At 42.0% G+C, this 21,087-nt stretch overlaps 1 protein-coding gene across 13 annotated transcripts in view; it reads right to left on the bottom strand.

Moving 5' to 3' along the window:
• Positions 1-11,259: 11,259 nt before the first annotated feature.
• Positions 11,260-21,087, bottom strand: part of NOL4 (nucleolar protein 4) — a 244,241-nt gene continuing 234,413 nt past the window's right edge. For 9 of the 13 annotated variants that reach the window (XM_072949046.1, XM_031690326.2, XM_031690327.2 and 6 more), the window contains one exon: positions 16,503-17,107. In XM_072949046.1, the coding sequence (XP_072805147.1) occupies positions 16,914-17,107 (194 nt within the window). In that variant the 3' untranslated portion in view covers positions 16,503-16,913. Of the gene's footprint in view, positions 11,320-13,572; positions 13,671-16,502; positions 17,108-21,087 lie in introns of those variants that run through there. The other 4 variants (XM_072949037.1, XM_072949038.1, XM_072949039.1 and 1 more) reach the window with 2 other exon arrangements.

Here is a 21,087-nt window from a genome sequence, read left to right as displayed (position 1 = left end):
TATTTTGCTTGAGCCCCTGTGCATCTCTTTAAACTCAGCTCCCTTCCTGTGTAACGACTTTACTGAACAGTCCCTCCCTGTGGCAGGTTCCATTTGCTCTTTGCACTATTTTATTATTTAACATTTTGTAATAGAAAAAGGAATTTATACATTTTTCATTGCTTCCTGTGGGCAGCTGTCCTGTTAAGGGCCTCTGCTGGCTGAGGAGTGTGGGAGAGGGGGTGTGACAAGCACTGTCCCTGGCTGGAGTGCAGACCAGAGCCTCAGCTGCCTGCATCAGAAAGCCCTGTTCTAGCTCAAACTCTGCGTAATTTTTTTGTCTAGTTACCTCACCTCGATGCCTTGGTTTCCTCAACTATAAAATGATAAATGATGATAATGAAACCTAACCCGCTGTGTCCTTGTGAGGATTAAATGCGTCCGCCTTTAGAAGAGCATTGGACACATGAGCACATGGTAACCATTTGCTCCATTCCTGACACGGGGCTCAGGAATGGTGCTATGCAGAACTGGGGGTGCTGTGCAGAGCTGGGGGTGCTGAATTCTTGGTCTAATAAGTGGTGGAGACATGTGAGTCTGGTTAGTGGCAGGGTGGGGAGAATTCAGGAGGGAAAAGGCAAAAGTTAATGAGGCTGGGCAGAGGAGGAACACATTGTGGTATGGTAGCAACGATAAATTTTAGAAAGCAGACCCACCGGGTCAAGATTTTAAGTATTCCGCTAGCGGTTCTATGTTAGAACCTTTCCCCACCCCCAACTTCCACGTGTGATCACGAAACGTACTTTACAGATAACACTTCCGGTATACGGGGCTCCCTCTGGGTGGTGAGAGGAGGCCCTGAGATCTGTTTCAGTGCAGCACGGGGCACCAATACCATTTCACCAGGGGAGAGCTGGCTTCAGATTGCAAGTGTGCATCTTCTAACACTGAATCCTGGAGGTCAGTACCCCTGTCCTATTTATACTGGAAACATTGACTCTGCAGCTTTCACACCTGAGAGAGAAACATAACAAGGGCAGCAAGAATGTTAGTGTTTGTTTCTAACCCCCCCAAAGTGAAACTGCTGGAACCCCTGCACGTTCTCTTCCGTTTCACTCCTAAAGAACGTTCTTTAATCATCGCCTGTGGGGACTCCTGAGCGGTTCCCTTAGCCGGGCTCAGTCGGCTGATAGCCGACAACGATAAAGCGGGTTTGCTGCTGTTCCCTTCTTTTATTGGTAGTAACCCTTCGGCATCACCACCCCTGGTGTTTTCCAGCAGGACAGCCTTGTTCTGAGAACACCTCTCGGATTTCAGCTCTGCTTCAGCTCTGTCATCTTCAGGCACTTTCCTTGGGAAGCTGGAATAGTTCCTTAAGGCTGGTTACAGAACAATAAAACTGATGGATTTTATTCAGCCCAAACATTCCACTCCCAGTGATGACCGTCCCCAGAGTAGAGCCCTTGGGGAATGTCCCCCATTTATCTGGAGGGCCACTCATTAGGATGTAAAGAGAACCTTTGTTCCTCACTTGAGTTTGAGAGCTTCAGCCCTGAAGCCACTTACCCATTTCAGCAAGTTTTAGCCACGTTTCTCCCAGGAGGCCTCTGTAAGGGTCTTGTGCAAACCAGATCTGTCTGTTCTGAGGAACTGGCGCTCCATATATTGGGCTCACGCTCACACTCTTGGCCGAATTGGACTCTGCTGGAAGCTTGACTGTGATTTATCCCAAGCTCAGAGCCAGTGGACTACAGCTGCCCCTCCACTCCCTTCCATGCCTGTGTGACTGTCCATGGGCGTGGAAACCCATTAGCACTTTTGATATTTTAAGAGGAATCTCTTTATATGGATTTATTAAACCATTAACAGGACTCTATGCCATCAAAATATCCTCATATGAATATAAGATTTTAAAATTCTGGATTTTCCTACACATGGAAGATAATCATATTCCAAAATGTGCTTTCTGAAATTAATGTGACCTGATTTAAGAGTATCTTGCAAAGCAGAAAATAAAACAACTTCGTCTGAAATAATTGGCCAAAGAGACCAAGTTCAGTTTAGTCTAATTTACTCACGATTTGAATTTTGCTCATTTCCTTGAAATATTTAAAGATAGTTTATACTAATAAAGGTGATGCAAACAGAGCAATTATAAGAAGTCAAAGAGGAGGGCGCCAGAAGAAGCAGGTGTCTGGGATGAATCAGTTACAGCAAAAAGGGTGGAACCTTTAGCTCTGAGCCTCCCGCCAGCCGAGTCAGATGTGGAAACAAACGTAGGCTGTCGCAGACATCTCCTGAAAGCTTGCTCCATGTCAGGTCCAGATCTAAGGGTCTCTTTTTGTGCAGACTTCTTCCTTTTTACTTTCACAGCTACCCAGAATCAGGTATTATTGACGTCCACATTTTACAGATGAGTAAACTGAGGCAAAGGAAGGTAAAATAACTTGCCCAAGGTAACCTAGCTCGTATATGAGGGAGTTGAAATCTGAACTCAGGCAGTCTGACCCCAAAGTTTAGGCTCTTAACCATAGTGGTTCTTCTCCAGAAAGAGTCCACCAAGAGGGAAAATCTTCCCCTTGCCCTGATTTTAAGAAAAATTATTTAGTATAGCCTTAGTCTGGGTAATGTGATAGAAAATCAAAAACTTGGTCCTATTTTTGCAAAAGTGGGAATATGTCCTCCGTGAAGCAACGTCTTGTATCGCTATCAAAGTTAGGGGAACAGCATTAACCTATAACTGAGAGGCATATGCACTTCGCTTTATGATGTGGTAAACAGGCACAGATTGGATTCTAAATGTACAGGAGATAGCTCCGTGAGCTTGTCTCTTAGACTGTCTTGCTCATATGTCAGAGGTTTTCAGCAGGATTTTAGAAGTGTCTGCTTGAGATCAGTGCAGAGTTGTCTTATTTAGCCAGTGCTTAAAAATATATAGTGCAAATTACTGGTTAGAGTCCCATGCCTGGAACTCAGAATGCTGGTTTGTGGGACAGTGGCGTCCTCTGGATGGGCACAGGATTATGGTTTGGGGATGGCTTGGTAAGGTGAGCTGTGGAACTGGAAGGAACAAATTTGATGAGGAGAAAAAAATTCAGGTATAGTTAATCAGTCTTGTCTGTTAAATAAACTTAATATTTTATAAGGTACACTTTTTTTAAACAGGGACTCTTTGTTAAAATATCATTATACTTAATAATATTATACATGAAAGTTATTTCATTAAGAATTAAAGAGAAGCTGAAATAAATATGGGTTAATATAAGTAAATATTGAATATGTTCTGCCTGTAATATTCAGAAAAAGTTCAATTTTTAGACGTTTGATTTAGCCCTTACAGTTACATTCCTGGAGAGAATGCCAGATGGTGAGAGTTTATTTAGACATAGTTATTAAACAGCTAATTATTAAACATCTCACATTGTTTAAACAGTTTTACAAAAATAAGTGATTATTTTTGTTTTCAAAACATGTCCTATAAATGGGCTTTCTTTTTCTATTTCACTGGTAGCCATCTTATATTCCCCCTTGATTCACTGTTTATTTTGGAAGTAGAAAGGAATTTGGGGTAGAGGGGGAGCAGTTGAATACATAACTTAGTTTAGCAAAGAGAAACTTTCTGTTTCCAGAAAACAAAGCTTGCAGGCTTTTCGGCTAGTTACTGTTTGCTGTTACTCTCTCATCCAGTAGGGGGCAGGATGTAGCAGTCTGTGAACTCACAAACTTTTAAGGGGTTAAATGAGAAGCAGTTATCATATTCATTTGGAGTTACTGTTTAACTAATTAAAAAGCTGTTTTTTTCCCCCTGATATATATGTTCTGATTAATTCTATTAAATCCCCCAAAGAGAGATTATGCTTATTTGCAAAATACTATATTGTAACAAATCAACACCTGGCCCAGTTCTCCTCCAGAATACCTATGTGCTTTCACAGATCTCAAGAAACTATTTTCCATTGTTGGTTTTAAAAAAAAAAAGCAAATGGAAATTTACTGTATACTCCAGTCTCTATTCAGATGTTGTATTTTAGGACAAGAAGACAGTATAGACATTTGTTATTAACTAAGAGGGAGCCACATATCAAACACTTTTCCGAAATGCTTGTACCCCGCCCCTTCGAGGCATGGGTTGCAGAAATAAATGGAACAATGATTCTCCCGTCAAGGAGCCTGCATTCTATTGGAAGGAGACAGAAGATGCACACAGAAATTACCAACTAAATGAAATGACTGTAGGCACTCATAATTGTTGGAAAGAAAACGAAATAGGCTGGGGGCGAGGGTGTAGCTCAGTGGTAGCGCACATGCTTAGCATGCGTGAGGTCCTGGGTTCAACCCCTGGTACCTCTATTTAAAAAAAAAAAAAGATTAAAAAAAGAACATACAATGGGAAATGAGCTAAGCTAGAGAGTGGAAGGGCAGCCTTGGGGTCAGGAAGACTTCTCTGGGAACCGGAAGCTGTCCCCGAAGTTTATATGGGCTGCTTTCTTATAGCTCACTTTCAGGTCCATGGTTTGGCACTGAGAACTACTTTTCCCATTAAAAAGGTAACATTGTGATTATATCCTTAAAACAGCTCGTAAAAGACCTGGAGTCACAAAAACACAGCAAAGCAGTGTTTGTATTCTGGCTGTGTTGCGAGCAGTCTGCTTTAGACACGTCTGACCTCTCGGAGACTCTTTCCTCACCTGCAATGTCATGATCGTAGTATAACCCGCAAGGTTATTGAGGGCGTTACAGTTCATTTATACAAGGGGCCTAGCACAGTGCCTGGCACACAGCGGGAGCAGTTGATATCAATCATCTGTAACAGCCTTCTAGACCAGGAGTTGACATTGACTGCAGGGGTCAGACAGGAAATATTTTTGGCTTGTGGGCCACAATGTCTCTGTTGCATCTACTTGACTATTAAAGTGTGGAAACAGCCGTGCACAACGTGAAAGGGAACGAACGTGGTTGTGTTCCAGTAAAACTTGATCTACCAAAGCAATGCGTAGGCTGGGTTGGGCCCACTGGCCATGATTATGACCCATATTCTGGAAAACATATATAGCTCCAATTGTATTTATAAAAGTATCAATAATTAGAATATATTATAACTGAGGCCCCCCACCAAATGTGGCACTAATTCTGTAATAAAAAGCATTCAGTGATCTTTCCCAGTGTGCCAAAAACTTGTCTCCCTGCTGGAGAGACAGAAAAGGTTGGGGAGCTATCAGTGTCCTCAATTGTTACAGACCCAAAGTTCATGGCCTCGGGCCATCCTTCTACTGGCGCAGAGCTGCTGATAGTGGAGTGTCTTGGGTGAGAGAGGGGTGTTGTGTTGGCGGGAAAGGTAGGAGCCATGGGGGTTCAGAGTTCCCCAACAGCCTAACTTTCTAGGAATGTTTCTCAACCTTGGGCTCAGGGTGTCACTTTATTTTCCCTCAAACATGGCCACCCACTGGCCCATCTCCTCCCTTTCTCTGGTCCAGGCCAGGCGTTCTGAAACTTTCCAGTTGCATCAGAATCACCTGGGAGAGCTTAGCACCATGGCAGACTGCCGCACCCTAACCACCCTGTAACCCCACCCTCCAGGCCTCCATTCTCATTCAGATACAGCTGTGGTGATGCTCGGGCGTCTAGATTTTGATCACATGCAAACTGTTAGAAGATAAACTCAGGCGTATTACAGATTTTCAGAGTTTGAGGAAAAATTGGGTAGGGCAGCACCAAACCAGAAATGGTTAAGGGCGCTCTGCCAGCAGGGACCAGGCGAAGGACTTAGAAACTGCAGAAGCAAAGGAAGGACGTTACTGATGGGCTTAGAGCGTCGCTGGCTGCCTGTGCCTGGCTGTCCTTGGGGTGCGGACTTGGCAGCAGTGAGGCGCCGACAGGCTTGGGCCTGGCTTGCTCACGTTGTAGGCAGTCGGGGCTTTAGAGCGTCCTCACTCTGATGGTCTCCTTGTGTCACCGATGTGACTTGCCCTAGCTCATCTGGCTGCCACTTTCTGAGAAGTACTGCCCTAGGGTTAGGACTTGCTTGACACCTGAGAGCGATGGCTCGGCGTAAAGATGGGCTCCTGTTCGTGAAGGAGAAAACGGGGACTCTTTCTCTTGTGCTTTTTCTCTCTCCTCACCAGGCAACTCTGCCACGTGTACTTGCCTAGTAAATTTGGCATCGGGAGCAGGGCGATGAGAGGGAGTCAGGAGGAAAGAAAAGGGGAAGCATGCATAAAATGTGTGTAGCTCTGCACTGCCTTATGTGTAACCTGCCCTTGAGGCTTGGTCCAGCCCATGGGGACTGGCCAGGGTTAGGCGCTGCCTGTTTGTGGCTGCAGAAGCAATGGCTGTGGACCGGTCTTGAGAGAAAGCGTAAACGTTTTCACAGTTAAAACACACATCGAGCACACTTGCTCTCTGCGTCTCCCCACAAAAACGTAGTTAAAAGATAAGTCAAAACGAATTGAGCTGTCATTTTCTGCAAACTGCCGCTCCAAGGTAGAGAAGTGTTTGAGAGTCAGACATCTAGAGTGGCATAAAGATGGCATTTAGGGCATCAGAAGTGGCATCAGTTTTGGAATTAGAGGATGCAGGGGACTAGGATTGTGGCGTGTGCCTTTGTGTTCGTAGTGAGCTCATTTTGTTTTCTCATAGGTCGAGGCATTATGTAAATCTCAGGATTTTTCACTGGTGTGAAATGAATTGCTAGAGAGGCAGGACAGCGTGGCAGCTAAGATTCAGCCCCCTTTTGGCTGAATGGCTTTGGGAAAGCTAATTTTACCTTTCTGTGCTTTCGGCTTCTCATCTGTAAAATGAGGATGGTAATACCTCCCTCCTGTATATGCTAAAGGGGTGAGCAGTTACACCTGCTAGAACAGCGCATCACAGCCCGCTGCTCCGGGCACTTGACCTGGTCCTGCAGACAATGGAGTCAACCCTGTGCTGATGCTGCTTTTTCGGTTAAAAAATAAGAGCCAAGTTTTTGTCTTTAGTGGGAGCTTCTCATGGAAATACTGAATGCATGACCCAGGAGTCTCAACAGAGCGGCCAAATCGCGGGCTCTGAAGCTGGCCAGCAGCTCGCGTCGCATCTTCACCACTTACTCGTGCGTCACAGTGGACACGCTGTTACGCTGCCCATTGCTCAGTTTCCTCATGGGTAAGACTGGGGTGAAAAGAATACACGCGTCATTGAATTCAGTTGGACTGAGAACTCGTATACGGAGAGTTCTTGGCTCGTAGTGAGAAGAGTTCAGGGAACATTAGCCGTCAGCACTGCTCGGACATGAGCGGGGGGCGGGGGTGACCGACGGACGAGGGAGCTGGGCCTGGAGCGAATCGCGCGGCGCTGCAGGGAGATGCGGGGTCTCCTCTGGACCACGAGGGCGCCTTTTATAGACAAGTGATGTGGGTTTGCGTCTGGATCGTAGTCTTAAAGAATTAGAAGAAATAATCCACGAAGGGTTTAAATGTAAATTGAGTGTAAGTGCAAATTCTATGTAATGTGAATGTAAATTGATCTGAATGTAAATTGGTGTAGGATACTGTGTTTTTTTCCCCAAGTGTCCGATTGCTAAATAACTGCGTCCAAAACAGAGAAAGCAAACAGAATACAAATTAGTTATGGCTCAAATGTGCCTTATTTTCTGAGTCCGTGTGGTTTTCACGTACTTGGAGACCCAACAGGGACCTGGTGGAAGCAGCATGTCTAGATATGGCTCTACGGCCGGCTGTGCAAGGCAGGGCCGAGATGCATGCCTCCTGTGAAGCACTGGGGAAAGCGCTTAGATGTTTTAGCTTTCATTGGGTTCTATTGGTCTGGCAAGAATCGCTCTTATTCTCTAAAATTAAACACTACTGCCGAGGGCTTTGAAGAGAACCGCAAAAAAAAAAAAAGGCGCTTTTTAATTCTAACTTTGATTTGACATGTACCTTAAAACCTGTTGTATCCTCAAATTTACCGCCATGCCTCTGTTTGCGAAAGAGTTTATTCTCATTTTACACACGGACAGACAGACCGAGCCCAGTGGTTGTTGGCGCGGGGCCTGGTGCCCAAATCCTCCCCGGTGACCTGCAGGCCCTTCACAAGCATGTATTTCTTTTCTGTCTAAATCTCCCACCTGTGACGCCGGCGCAGCACGGGGTTGTGCAGGTTGGAGGCACTTCATACATTCTGGTTGAATGAGTCTCCTAATAAATCTTTATTAGAAGGAAAACAAACCTACGGGCAAAGGAGAGAAAAATCAAAAGATACCCTGGTTTGAAAGTCTCTGATAGAAATGTGTATAAATTTATAATTATCAAAGTGTCAAAGGGTAGGTAATTGAGTAGAAAAACATAGCGATAATGTATGTTTGTAACACAGAAAAGAAACAACTCTTTGAAATGCCATGTGGTGTGATGGGGCAGTGGTGGGGACAAGGAAAACACAGGATTCAAGGTTGGAAGGCCTGGCTGATGGTCTGGCTGGAACAGTCAGGAGGGGTCCTCAGACTCTCAGCTTCAGTTTCAGAAAGTGACGGTAAAAATTTGTCTTCCCTGTGATACGGATCAGATGAATCAAGGCATGTGACGTCTAAACCAGAAAGCCCTCAAAATCGTTCACTAATTATATTTTTAAAGATAAATATCATATGCAAGTATTTATGTAATTTATCAAGAACACCTGCACGCTTTCTTAGATTCTGCTTAACACTCAGTGAGGTACGTATTGAAAGGGGTTTGACGCGGTGGTGAAGAGGGAGATGACAGGTTGTGTAATGCGAGTTTACCATGACAGTTCGCATGTTCAGGATTCATTTCCAGTGTCAGCAGAGGTGGCCTTTGCCGTCGCGACAGCAGCAACAATGTTGAGATTAACGAGGAGAGGTTGTCCCAAAGGACTGGCGCCCTGAGATACAGGTTTTGCTTTTATATACAGGCCGACCCCCGATTCAGAAAGGTCTTTTTCATTTTCCAGCTGTTTCTCCTTCCTCCTCCCGGCTTTAGCCTCACTCTATCTGGACATGGGGTCACTGTGGCTAAAACCTCTGCTGCCACTCCCCTGGGGTCCAAGAGCATGGCTCAGCACCCCACCGCCAACCCAGCCTGCCCGTAAACGTGGAATGAGAGGGAAGACGCCAGGCCATACGAGGCTCTGGGAGGACACACCAATTAAGTTCCGTGGGGGGAAAAAATCAGTGAGAAAGAAATCCTGTCCAAACATGACATCAGAGCCATTAGTGAGGAGTGTGGCATTCTATTTAATTCTAAGATCTTATGTAGAAATCTGAGTTTGACCTTTGGCGTCGGCAGTCTCTGTAGCCAAGCTGCATGATAATGAAGAGGAGGTGAATAATTGATTTAGGGGCGGAACAGGCACGCCACGGCCTTCCTGCTGGTCTAAGCCCAGCACCACCCCACTCTGCCTGGCACGCGTGGAGCACGAGTGAGCCATCGTGTCACATTGTCACATCCTCCAAGAGAGGCACACGACTCATGAGAGGTTTTCATTTCACCAGTACAAACAGAACAAAGCCGAAACCCACTGTGTATACCACGTTAGGAGTTTGTGGGTTCAGTGCCAGACGAGCCCCACTCTAGTGCCAGGCCCGCCAGGGAAAGCCTGCTGCTGTTTTCCAGTCTTCCAAGGTGCTACACGCTCTCCTTCCTCTGGCATGGTGTGTAAAGCATTCTTCCTTTCTGTTTCTCTAGTAGATAGAAAATGTGTGCAACAAGAGATTTTTCTTTTGCCTTTCTTTTCTTTTTAAGAGCCCTTGAAGAAAGATTGCTCATAATGAAAGGTTTGTCATCGGTGACATTGTTATAATTTAGGGTTGTCAAATGAAGTGAGAAATCGTTTCGCTGGTCGCATAGTTTATTGTTGCAAGCAAAGCATTTCTGGTAGAGGGAAAAAAATGTTTTATTGGGAGATATTTTATTTCAAATGTATTTTTTGAAGAACTTTTATAAACGGTTCTTCCCTGTCTCCCGCCTTCCATTCTTAGCTGTCGGTTGGATGTGCAGGTGTGCCATGCTGTTTATGTTCTGTTCATGTTTATGGGGTATGTTCTGCTTTTTGTTTCTCCTTATATAGTATTCTCCCTACCTTCCTCCTCCCTTTTCTTTTTCTATCTAAACTCACACTCCTTCTCTTTGACCTGCAGCCTGAGGGTGGGATATTTGAGTCCTATGTGCTTTTGTTCTGCTGAGTGTGTGGAGAACAGGGTTCTGGGAGGTGATGCTGGCCGTTGAGATTGGGGCGACCAGTCTGTGACCCCTGTCTTTGGCAATGTCATTTGTAGTCCGGTTTCATAAATCACTCAAGTGAAGCAGGATAGGGTGCTATCAATATTGGGGGACGGGAAATTGAAGATTCCTAGATTCACCAGTTTCCGGGTTGGACCCTCTGAAACTTTACTTTTGACAGATACAACAAGACCCAATAACTCATTTCTCCTAACGTCTTCCTTTTCCCTCTAACACTTTGCCTGTTTCCCTCTCATAAGAGAAAATCAAGTAAGACAACAGACCTCCTAAGTTTTGGCCACTGTGTTACTAATCAGGGGTGGGGAGGGAGAGGAGAAAAAGGACAGGACAGGAAGTGGTGGGGATGCGGCTGAAACCTTCATTTTTGTAGAAAACGTACCCTGGGTGTCACCGTCTTCCTCGTGAGTCTTCAGCTCTTTTCCACCAGAGAACACACAAAGCGGCAAGTCCTGACGGTGTTTCTGCTTCCAGAAACTGGTGAGAGTAGTGAGAGTAGCGAGTAGCATCCCTTGCATGCTTGAAGGGATGCGTACATATTTTTCCAAACTGGCCCACCCACCCTGCATCCTCCTTTCTTCCAACTCGGGCTTTAATCGTGGGGGTTTTCGATACTCCTCCCCACTCGATCTGTCTCCTAAGGAAGAAGCCCCATTATTGGTGACCTTGACTGAGTTTCCGTGGTTGTGATAAAGCCCATTCCATGCTTGTTAGCGAGCTACTTATGTGATACTGTTCGCATTTTCCTATTAGGAGTTTTATTTAGGAGGGAGGGAGGTCCTGTGATCTAGCATTACTTCATCTCCTTCAGTGACAGTGCTGGCAAAGCGACAGCAGAGGCACCCACGCACCCTTACCACTGCAGGAACCCACCTCTGCATCCTCTGCAGGACACGGCAAGGCTCCTTAGCCAGGCAGGTCAGACCCCGCGCGATCTGGCTCCTGTATTCCTCTCTAGGGGGTCTCTTTTCATCTCAAAATCTGCCCTCCCGCGACACTCAACTGCTTGAGTGGCTGTGCACGCCACGCCATTCCGTGCCTCCTGCGTCCTCTCCTTGGTCGTCCTCTGTAGTGGAAAAATGTCTTTACTTGACACGTCTTTCATTCTTCTAACCTGCCCAAACACACGCAACAGTTTTGCCAAGTGTTCCCCCAGCTGCAGTCTTTGTGACCAACTAGCTCCGTGCCCGTCCCTCTACCACCCAAGGGCAGGGTCTGTGCCGTCCTCTGACCTGTCTGGTATGTCTCTATCTTTACAAGCTGCTGTTTCTCTTTATCCTTTTGTGTTACAACCATCCGTACCTCTCTCTCCTCCACTAGATGTGACCCCTTGAAGCAGGAATAGATTTCCTATATCAGAGCCCAGCGCCTTGCACATAGTAGGTCAAAGAATACACTATTCATATGAATGAAAATTAAAACAAGCTAAGAGGCTTATTATTCTATGGGGTTTAGTTCAAGGCAGATCTTGGAATCCATCCACCAGCAAAGGAACTAAAATTAAATCATCTATTGTGGAATCCCTGACGGCTTGTTCTGTCGCTGCAGTGGAGTGCCTTAAATAAGGAGAGGCTTTTCTCACGGGCAGCCTGGTCTCAGCCATTCCCAATAAACAAAGGATATGAGAAGTCGAAACTTTCAAGGGAAAAAAGCTGGTGCCAGTCTCCACATTTTTAGTAATCGTATTTGCTCTCTGTGGGCCATGCTTTTATTTTTTCCTCTCACAGCGTTAAATATGGTCTTGAATTATCTCTGATCTCTCAGTGAACAGCCATTGAAAGGAAGGGAAAAAAGCATAGTAAATGAGGGGAAATAAAAATTTTTAATATGTAAATTAAAATACCTTTATTTCTTTGTGAGAACATTGTAAAGGGGTTTAATTTTTAAACTCATTCAATTATCCTAAGTTCAACACATTATTGCCAAACCCTTCCTTTTAAAAGACATATCAAGTAATAACTTCTAATGTTAACTATATCTTGTATTTGTTCAGAGTAAATATAGTGCCACTGGTAATTACCACTAGAAGTTTTATGAATGTAGCTGGATTGCTTACAGAATTTAATTAAGCTTTGGATCCTCATACACCAATTCTAGCCTAATGAGATGGCCTTAAACATATCTCTGGGAATTTCTTGGGCAGAATCACTTTCTAAGAAATCAAAGTGAGGAAAAGAATCCGGAGGTATTTTTGTTTCATTTCCCTTGAAAGGTTTAGCTGCATGTTTACCATATGTTTGGGTTTATTACATTTAATTTGAACGTGAGACATTTGAGAGAAATGCCTTTAAAATAATTTCCAAAAGACTATAGCCTTTATACAGAAGCAAAAGTACAGAGACAGCAGATGACAGTTGTTTATAAAATGTTTTTGCTGCTGAGGATCTTAACTACAGGTGAATGGATGAATACAACTGGGTACGGAGAGGTATTTAAGAGAAAAGAAAAGAAATTAAGTTACTATAGTAGACAGAATGACGCCCCCAGGAGAGATGTCCACGCTGCAATCATCAGAACCTGTCAAACTAAGGAACTAAGTTTGTAGATGGAATTAAGGTTGCTAGTCATCTGACTTTAAAATAAGAGATTACCCTGTTTTATCCATACGGGTCCAGTGTACTCACAAGGGTCCTTAAAATGGAAGAGGGAGCAGAAGAGGAGGGCAGAGTTACAGAGAGACCTGGAGATGCTGAGCACCCGGCTTGGAAGATGGAGGGAAGGGGCCTGTAGCCCAGGAAGGCAGACAGCCTCCGAGCTAGAGCAGGCCAGGAGGTGGATTCTCCCCAAGAGCCACCAGAAAGCAGCACAGTCCTCCTGACACCGAGATTTCAGCCCAGTGAGACTTCCAGCTTACCAGACTGTCAGGAACGTGTGGTGGTGGTGGTAATTTGTTACAGCGGCAACACAAAACTAATACAGGCACATTCATGTACTATAATACTTACAGTCATCAGGAATGATAATTAAAAAATACCTCATGATGCAGACAGTATTCATGGTATATTGTTAGGGTAGAAAAGCTGATGAGATCCCATATACAGTAAAATCAAACAGAAAATTTTGTATACCTATTTAGATAAACTCAGAAAGATACACTATAAAATGTTATTCTCTGTGGATGCTGGAATTATTTTTTCCTTCTTTCTCTTCCTGTATTTCCTGAGTTTCTTTTCCTGAATTGGATTTTTTTTTTTTTTACCCCAGTGAACTACAGTTTGAAATCTGGGCCATGTGAAATTAGGAAATATTTTGGGCACATAAAGATTAATCTTTGAATGTTATTTGTTAGTGGTACCAGGGTTTATTAAAATAACCAGATAGTATCTGCACAGTGCCTAAGACTAAAATCTCAGGTGAAAGAACTTACCTTGATGGGTTCAGCTGGATAACCCCGTTTGTTTCTCCTTCCCGGATTCAGTGTTGGCACTCATCATTGTTGAAAAGAGCCGCTGCCTTTCCTTCATGCTGTAAGTGTTTGATTTTCATTATTGGAGGGTTTTATTGTTGCTCTTTATATTTGTAGAGAACACAACTTGAAGGAAATGAAACCTCTATAAGTGGATAAAACTCCCAGTGTTTGGTCAAACGCTTTACTTGATGTCCAGGGAATTTTAAATAACTATTATTTATCTGCACAAGTAAAGCTGCTAAACTTTAGTACAAACGGGCCTGGTTCCAAGTCAGTGCTGAATGTAAGGATTTAGTTCCTGGGAGGCCACAGATGCCAGTGACCGATAGGCGGGGCTCCTGCGTCAGGTGTGCCTGCATCAAGTCGTGGTTTCTGCTCTCACTATCTCTGTGCTCCTGGCAAGCTCCTGCCTCTTCTTGTGTCTCTTTGTTAAATGGACTGTGACAATTCCAATCTCCCAGTGTATTGTGGGACGTAAAGGAAATAAGACGCCTTTCCACAGGTACATAATCAGTCAATGCTGACTATGGTTATCAGAATGCTCTTTTTACCAAGTGTTGTTCCTTGACACAACTGAAGAAAATTCAGCACCTGCTTGGGTCTGCATTCTCTGTGGTGACTTGAAGAAATATTTTCTTACGAAGTGTGATGAAGTGATATGTGACAAGAAACTGCTGCTAACTGTCAGAAGTGACAGAAACTTCTATCTGATCTCTGAGTTCGTGATAGTTTTCTATCGTCTCTTTTGAATGAGAATGTGAACCTGCATCCAGTTTCCCCAACATGCTTTATACAGGGGATGTGATCTGCAGTCTCTTGGGACAGAGGCTGAGAAAGAACCAGGCTGCTTTTAGGTACAAGTTACAAAGGAAAAGGAAAACAAAATAATACTTCGTTTTGGCCTCTGAGCTCTCCCAGGGAAATGATGGAAGTCCTGGTACCCTCATTCTTTTAGATAAATGTGCAGAAAGCAGAACATTGGGGGAATTTAGTCCTTGGTGGCTGGGTGTGGGAGTTACAACTGAAGATGAAAATGAAATTAAAACTAGGGCACCTTGCTGGAACTTAACGTCTCTAAACTAGTTGCTTTGCTATCACTATTAAGGATTTTTAATGTATATGCCGAACTCAAACCTGGGTGTTGCTTTGTGAAAAAAGCAACCATGCCAAAGCCTCAAAAACTAGTACAACAAAACTCAAAGCCCTAGAACAGGCACTAAAACAGGTATGTTTCTCCCAAGATGTTAAATCAGGAGTGACTAAGAGAGCCAGGTAAAAATGAGGAATAAAAGATAATACATTCTTAAATCAGATTTAAACCATTATATGAAACATCGATGGTTGGCTAATCTGCTTCACTCCTTGGAATAAGTCACTGGGCTGAGTGTGGAGATTCTGGGGGACCTTGGGATGTTCTTGAGATAGATTTGAACTGTCAATTTTGGGCTCAATGCAAGTACAAAGTAACACTTCATATCACTCAGGAAGCCTGTATATTTTTCACAACTGTTGTTTTAACACAGAAATCTGTTTATTAAACCCAACAAAACAGAGAAAATTATACCAGCCCTCAAGTTTTGAATTTTCGTTTAAATAAGCAAACTCTAAATCCACACCTTTAAAGATGTTTGTGCATCTATGTGTTTCCAAAATACTCGTATTTCAATAAGATTTTCACATTATATTCACCAACAGTATCACAAAAGTTCTTTTTTTTTTTGTTTTTGTTTTTTGTTTACGTAACTGTAAGGAACAGTAATTCTAGAAACACTAGAAGAAAAAAGCATAGCAATGTCCACAGTTACAAGAAAAAGTGCACATTACTTGGTCACAATCACAGTCATTACTTGAAAAACTATAGGTAACAAGTAGTTAAGAAATATCACTGATGCCTTAAACTTATCAAAAAGTGAATGACAAATTTTACAGGAAATAAGGCAAATTCAGGAATGCACAAAGAATCTGTAATCCAACCGAAGCTAAACAACGGAGAAAAATTGTACAAGAAAGCATAAACGGATGTACTCCTCCCTAAATAATTTAAAAATAGGCTAGCCTCAGTGCACAAAGAAAACACCATTCATTTGTATCCAACACTATAAAATAAGAAAGAAGAAGGGCAAAGTATGGGGAACAGGAGGGGACAGTTCATTGTAAGTTGCAGCTGCATCCACTGAGAGTTCTTTACATCATTTTTACCTACAACTGTAAATCATACCAATCATAACAGGAGAGGTAATGGTCTTTTTGGAAACTATTTCTGAAAGACAGAAGACTACACACAAGAGTGCAAATTTTCAGATTGTCACTTGCAACCTCTGAACATTCAGTCATCTACATCCAATCGCTGCTAGAGGGGCGCCTGTAAGACAGCGGTGGCCATCTGGGGAGAGCAGCTGTAAGAAACCAAGATGTGATTTTTTTCCCACTGATACGTCTTTTTTAATATTAAAAAAATTCTGTGGTGAAAATCACTACGGTAAAGCTGCAGTGTTGAGTGGGATGCTTGAGACCAGCATGAGTGTAGAAATGCAGGCTTCTCTCGGAAGTAGTTGCTGATGTGACGATTTAAAAGAACGTAGGCAAGGTTTGTTTTTTTGTTTTTTTTTTTTTTCTCTTTTTCCCCAGCATCAAGTGTTATTTTTGTAGAAAGAATTTGGAAAGAGGAGAAGGCCAAGGGATGTGGAAAAGGTACTTACAGTAGTTCCTCAAAACAGTTTTCTTTTAGGACCTATGAAAAAGTTACCAAAGTAAAAATGACAATTTTGAATGAAAAACAAGTTTTCTTTTTATAAAAATTACATATATATTTTTTTAAAATACAAGATCCTTTTCATTGTTATATCCAGTAGCAACAAGAAATTTTGGCTTTTTTTTTTTTTTTTTTGCCAGATACTGTAACTTTCAGTCCAGTAAGTCAGTAGCAAATTCCACTAATATTTCAGCTGGATCTTGAACTATCTTTTATACCACAAGCTTCTTCTGTTTTATCCTTGAATTAGATACACAGCCTTTTTTTTTTCTTTTTTCTTTTTTTTTTTTTTTGCCCCAGATATTTATGCTGGCACACTGAAACAAAAAGCAGTAGGCTGGACACATTATCTCAAGTACTTCAGAGGTCACAGTTCCTTTGAAGCACCTTAACATTATCACTTTAAGGATCAAGGACAATGTGGCATTAATGGAAGTATTTCTCTTAAGACTGTGCAGTAAGACCAGACGCATCTCTGCTGGGAAATCAAAATGTCATTAGTGGAAACTGCAAATTTAGACCTCGGTCAAGAGGATCATCATCAGACTCAGTTCTGTTGTAAAATAAGGTTTTCCAGTTCATCCGCGGAACGCAATAGAAATGCAGCCGATTCTCGGTATCCTGCAACAAGCTGTCTCACAGCATTGATTTCAGTTGGACTCAGCTGGGGTCTGGAGCTTGAACTGCTGGAGGATCCTGAGCTGGTCGCCAACTGCCTCTTCATGCTGAGATCGGTGGGTCCTAGAAATACCATCACAAATTAGAAACAGTTTTTCTTCTAGTATCTTGAACATGAGCACTAAAGAAATGACTGTTGACTTAATTCGCCTAGTCTTTCATGAGGCGCTACTGATACCTTTAATCAAATAATCTGCTCTCAAAGATGGAAGAAGGACATGATGGGTTTTCTTCAATTCCCTGTCCAGCCTTGGGCAGTCACCTCTTACTGGAGAAAGACAGTGAAGACCTTCTCTTAACATGTGCTTTTTGGAAAGTTCAATGTTAGGTCTACCTTCCACCCATAGAAGCATCTCGATAGTAGTGGAAATTGATGGGGATCACAAACATTCTTTATTTGCTACATTCATTAAATAATTTGGACCCCATCAGTTCAGGCTAAGGACCCTAGATTATAAACCCCTCCGTTTAGAACAAAGGAAACTGAGGACTGGGGGAGTTCAATGTCATGTTTACAGGTTAATGACTTCCAAGTGGTACAGTAAGGACTTGTGTTGCAAGGTTTATTTTTTTTTTTCCATTTCAGGCCAATGCTTTTTTCCACCAGGCTCATTAGTATTTAAAAATGTGAATATATTAGACTAACATTTGCTTTAGAAATATTATCAGTATATAATTAGTACAAACAATACCACAAAGAAACTAGACTCACTATACTGCTTTAGGTATTGTTAAAGTTACTTTCGTATTTATTTGCACAAAACATGTGTCAATGCCTTTTCCTTATACATATTTAACTCACTCATATAGGTCTGCTCTTTGATGACATTTTGTAAATTTTTGCTGAAGAATAATTTATAAGGTGACTTAAAAATCTTCAAGTATTTGTGTTAAGATGTTTCATATTCTTAGATTATTAATAAGGTTTTATTATATACTTAAGCATTCATTTTTTATAGTTCTTACCTTTCATTAAGCAATTGCCATAATAATCATTAACTTTGCAGTGGTAAACTTAAAATCCTTGAAAAAAAATATTACTAAGTACATAACTAAAGGCAAGCTCAAAACCTACAGTGATTCTTTAACTTGAAAGTATTAGAACAGATTTTTTTCTAAACCTAATTTTTCAGATAATAGTACTCATTTCATGAACTAAACAAGGGATTTTTTTTTTTTTGTCCTTCAAGTTCTCCTTGAGGCATCACGGAGACAGGTCAGGATCCAACCCCTTCCACCCTCTCTCCCAAAGGGAGCAGAGGACTTCTGTCAGCTAGGAGGCAGATGTCCCATAAGAGGGACATAGCTTCACTTGGAATTTAATTAGGACAGAGACAAGAGCTGCACACAAGAACTCTGACATCTGAGAGAAACTTATCTCCACTTCTGCCACAGCCTTTCAAAGCTCTGATTTTCCTAGCAGGAGTTAGCTGCCATTTGTTCCGCTGTTTATAAAATCATGACACAGACATAAACTAAAAGGGAGAGAGACGGGGAGGTCACACTTGCAAGGAGGAATACTGAACAAGGAAATCATTAGCAGCAATTACTTGGAAAATCTGAGTGGATTAAGAAACCATCATGACATAAGGGTTTTGGTCTCTCGAGGAACTCCCTTTAAATCTTCTTACATTCAAGAATCCTAGTATAAATCTTTTTTCCCTTAAAAAACAGCTTTACTGAGATATAATTCATATACAGCAGTTCACCCATTTCAAGTGTATAATTCAGTGGCTTTATGCATATTCATTCAATTTTATACCATTTTCATTATATTAAAAGAGACCCCCCCCCAGGCTTTAGCTACCGTTCCCTTTTCCTCCTCCTTCCAGCCCAAAGCAACCACTGATCTATTTTCTGTCTCTACAGCTTTGTCTATTCTGGAATTTCATATAGATGGAATCGTATACGGTCTTTTGTGACTAGCTTCTTTCACTTAACTTTTTTTTAGGATTTAGTGCACTTAAATTTTTGTTGAAGTATATAGTCAGCTTACAATGTCGCGTTAATTTCTGATGCTAGTATAAACCTTTATGAAAGCAGAGAGAAGATTTTCCTGTTACGTAGTGTCTAGTTGGCTGATTGTCATTATTGCATTAGAAGGTGTGACATTTTTTAATGGTTCTGCTGCCAAGCCAAGTTGTCAACTGGCATCCTGAGCTGGAATTGAAAAAGGGTGGCGCTAGGCTCCAGTTCTTTTTAGGAGCTGAGAAAGGTGGTAATTTTATTATAATATGGATAACTCTCCACCCCCGGCTCAAAGGTATACACTTCCAAACTGGGACATGGCCTTTGGCTTCTTTCCCATCATTATTAACGCCGGCAAACTCTGGGTAGCTCAATAATTTAGAAGCCATTCACAGCTCTGTGACTTTCAGTTCCGGATGAAAGTTGGCTTCATTACCTTGGTTTCTTTTGGCTCTCCAGGATCAGGACTGAGAATATAAAGCAAAAGTACAAGGAACTTTTTGCTGAGCATTTATTATTCAAATCTTCGGAGTTATGAGGTCGGAGTGTGAAGCAAAAAAATTAAATATTGACAAATGAATAAATTCTGTACGTAATGACTCCTCAAAGAGCCCTTCCCTGTTCGTTTCACCAGTGTTTGTTTCTGCCTGAGTCAATGTCAGGCTTGATTGGTCTGGCTTAACCCAAACAATATAATGTAATTAGAAAGCCTGTCCGTTATATAGTAAACATTTCACATTCTGAAGATGCTGAATCTAAAGAAGTGAAGGAAGGTGTTCTTGGAGACCTGATCGAATCACAGACAAGGCCACTGAAAAGTGTGTTTCTGGAAGAGCAGGTCCACTTAACAGGAAAATGAGCAAGGATAATGACACCTTAGGTGCTTCGAGAGAAGATGATTTGAACATCAAATGCTAATGCCAATATTCAGGAAACGTGACTAGGACAATTTTATATAAGTACAGCTGACCCTTGGACATGTGGGAGTTAGGGGTGCCAGCCCTCTGCCACGGTTGAAAATTTCCTAGTAACTTAGAGTCTGCCCACTGCATCTTTGCTTCCTCGGCATGTACAGATTCAATCAACTGCAAATAGTGTAGTACTATAGCATTTGCTACTGAAAAACGTCTGTGTAGGAGAGGGGGCCACACAGTTCAAATCCATATTGTTTAAGGGTCAACTATACTGACATTTTAACCAAAATGATGCAGATCTTCAAAAAAAATTTTACTTAACTGAAGTATAGTTGATTGACAATGTAGTGTTGCAGGTGTACAACGAAGTGACTCAGTTATACATACATTTTTTTTTCATATTTTCCATGATAGGTTATTACAAGATATTGAATATAGTTCCCTGTGCTTTACAGTAGGTCCTTGTTTATCTGTTTTACATACAGCAGTGTGTATGTGCCAATCTCAAACTCCTAATTTATCTCTCTGCAGCTCTCCTTTCCATTTTGGTAGTCAGTTTGTTTTGTGTCTATGAGTCTATTCACTTTGAATAGCTGAATAAGAGATAAAAAATATTTCATGCTAACATGCAGTGATGTTGGATAAGTTAAGAGCCACTAAAACCAGCCCTACATTTTTTTTAAGACTTGGGGCCACTTAAATTATAAGTAAATTCTAATTAAGTGAAACTATAGACCCATAATTCTTGTTTTCAAATTACATATAATTGAAGACTTTCCCCCTATGTATGGTACATTTTTGGTTCCAGTTTTAATTAGAATTACCTTTGTGGTTTTATTTTGCTGTCAATTATCCATAGACAAGAGAGACCCCTGAACAAAGTGTGGAGCAAATAAAAATTAACAAAAAAAACCTTGACAACAATTTTATTATATATACTGAGGAAGAATGCAAGACCTATGAAGGCAGGAAACCTTTGTGTCTTATTTACCACATTGTTTTAGGTAGCTCTGGTGGTGCATGGCACAAAATAAGGCTCGATAAATACTTTTGTAATAAATGAATGAGAAATGCCAGATACTTTTTACAGCCAACAATTGAGAAATGGAGAGTGAGTGATGTTATTAATACCGCTGGTTAAAGGAAAACCAGTTAGACACA

This window comes from Vicugna pacos, chromosome 24, assembly GCF_048564905.1.
Source record: "Vicugna pacos chromosome 24, VicPac4, whole genome shotgun sequence".
NCBI lineage: Eukaryota > Metazoa > Chordata > Mammalia > Artiodactyla > Camelidae > Vicugna > Vicugna pacos.
Note: the sequence above shows the minus strand (reverse complement) of the source record. Positions and strands in the feature narration are given on the sequence as shown.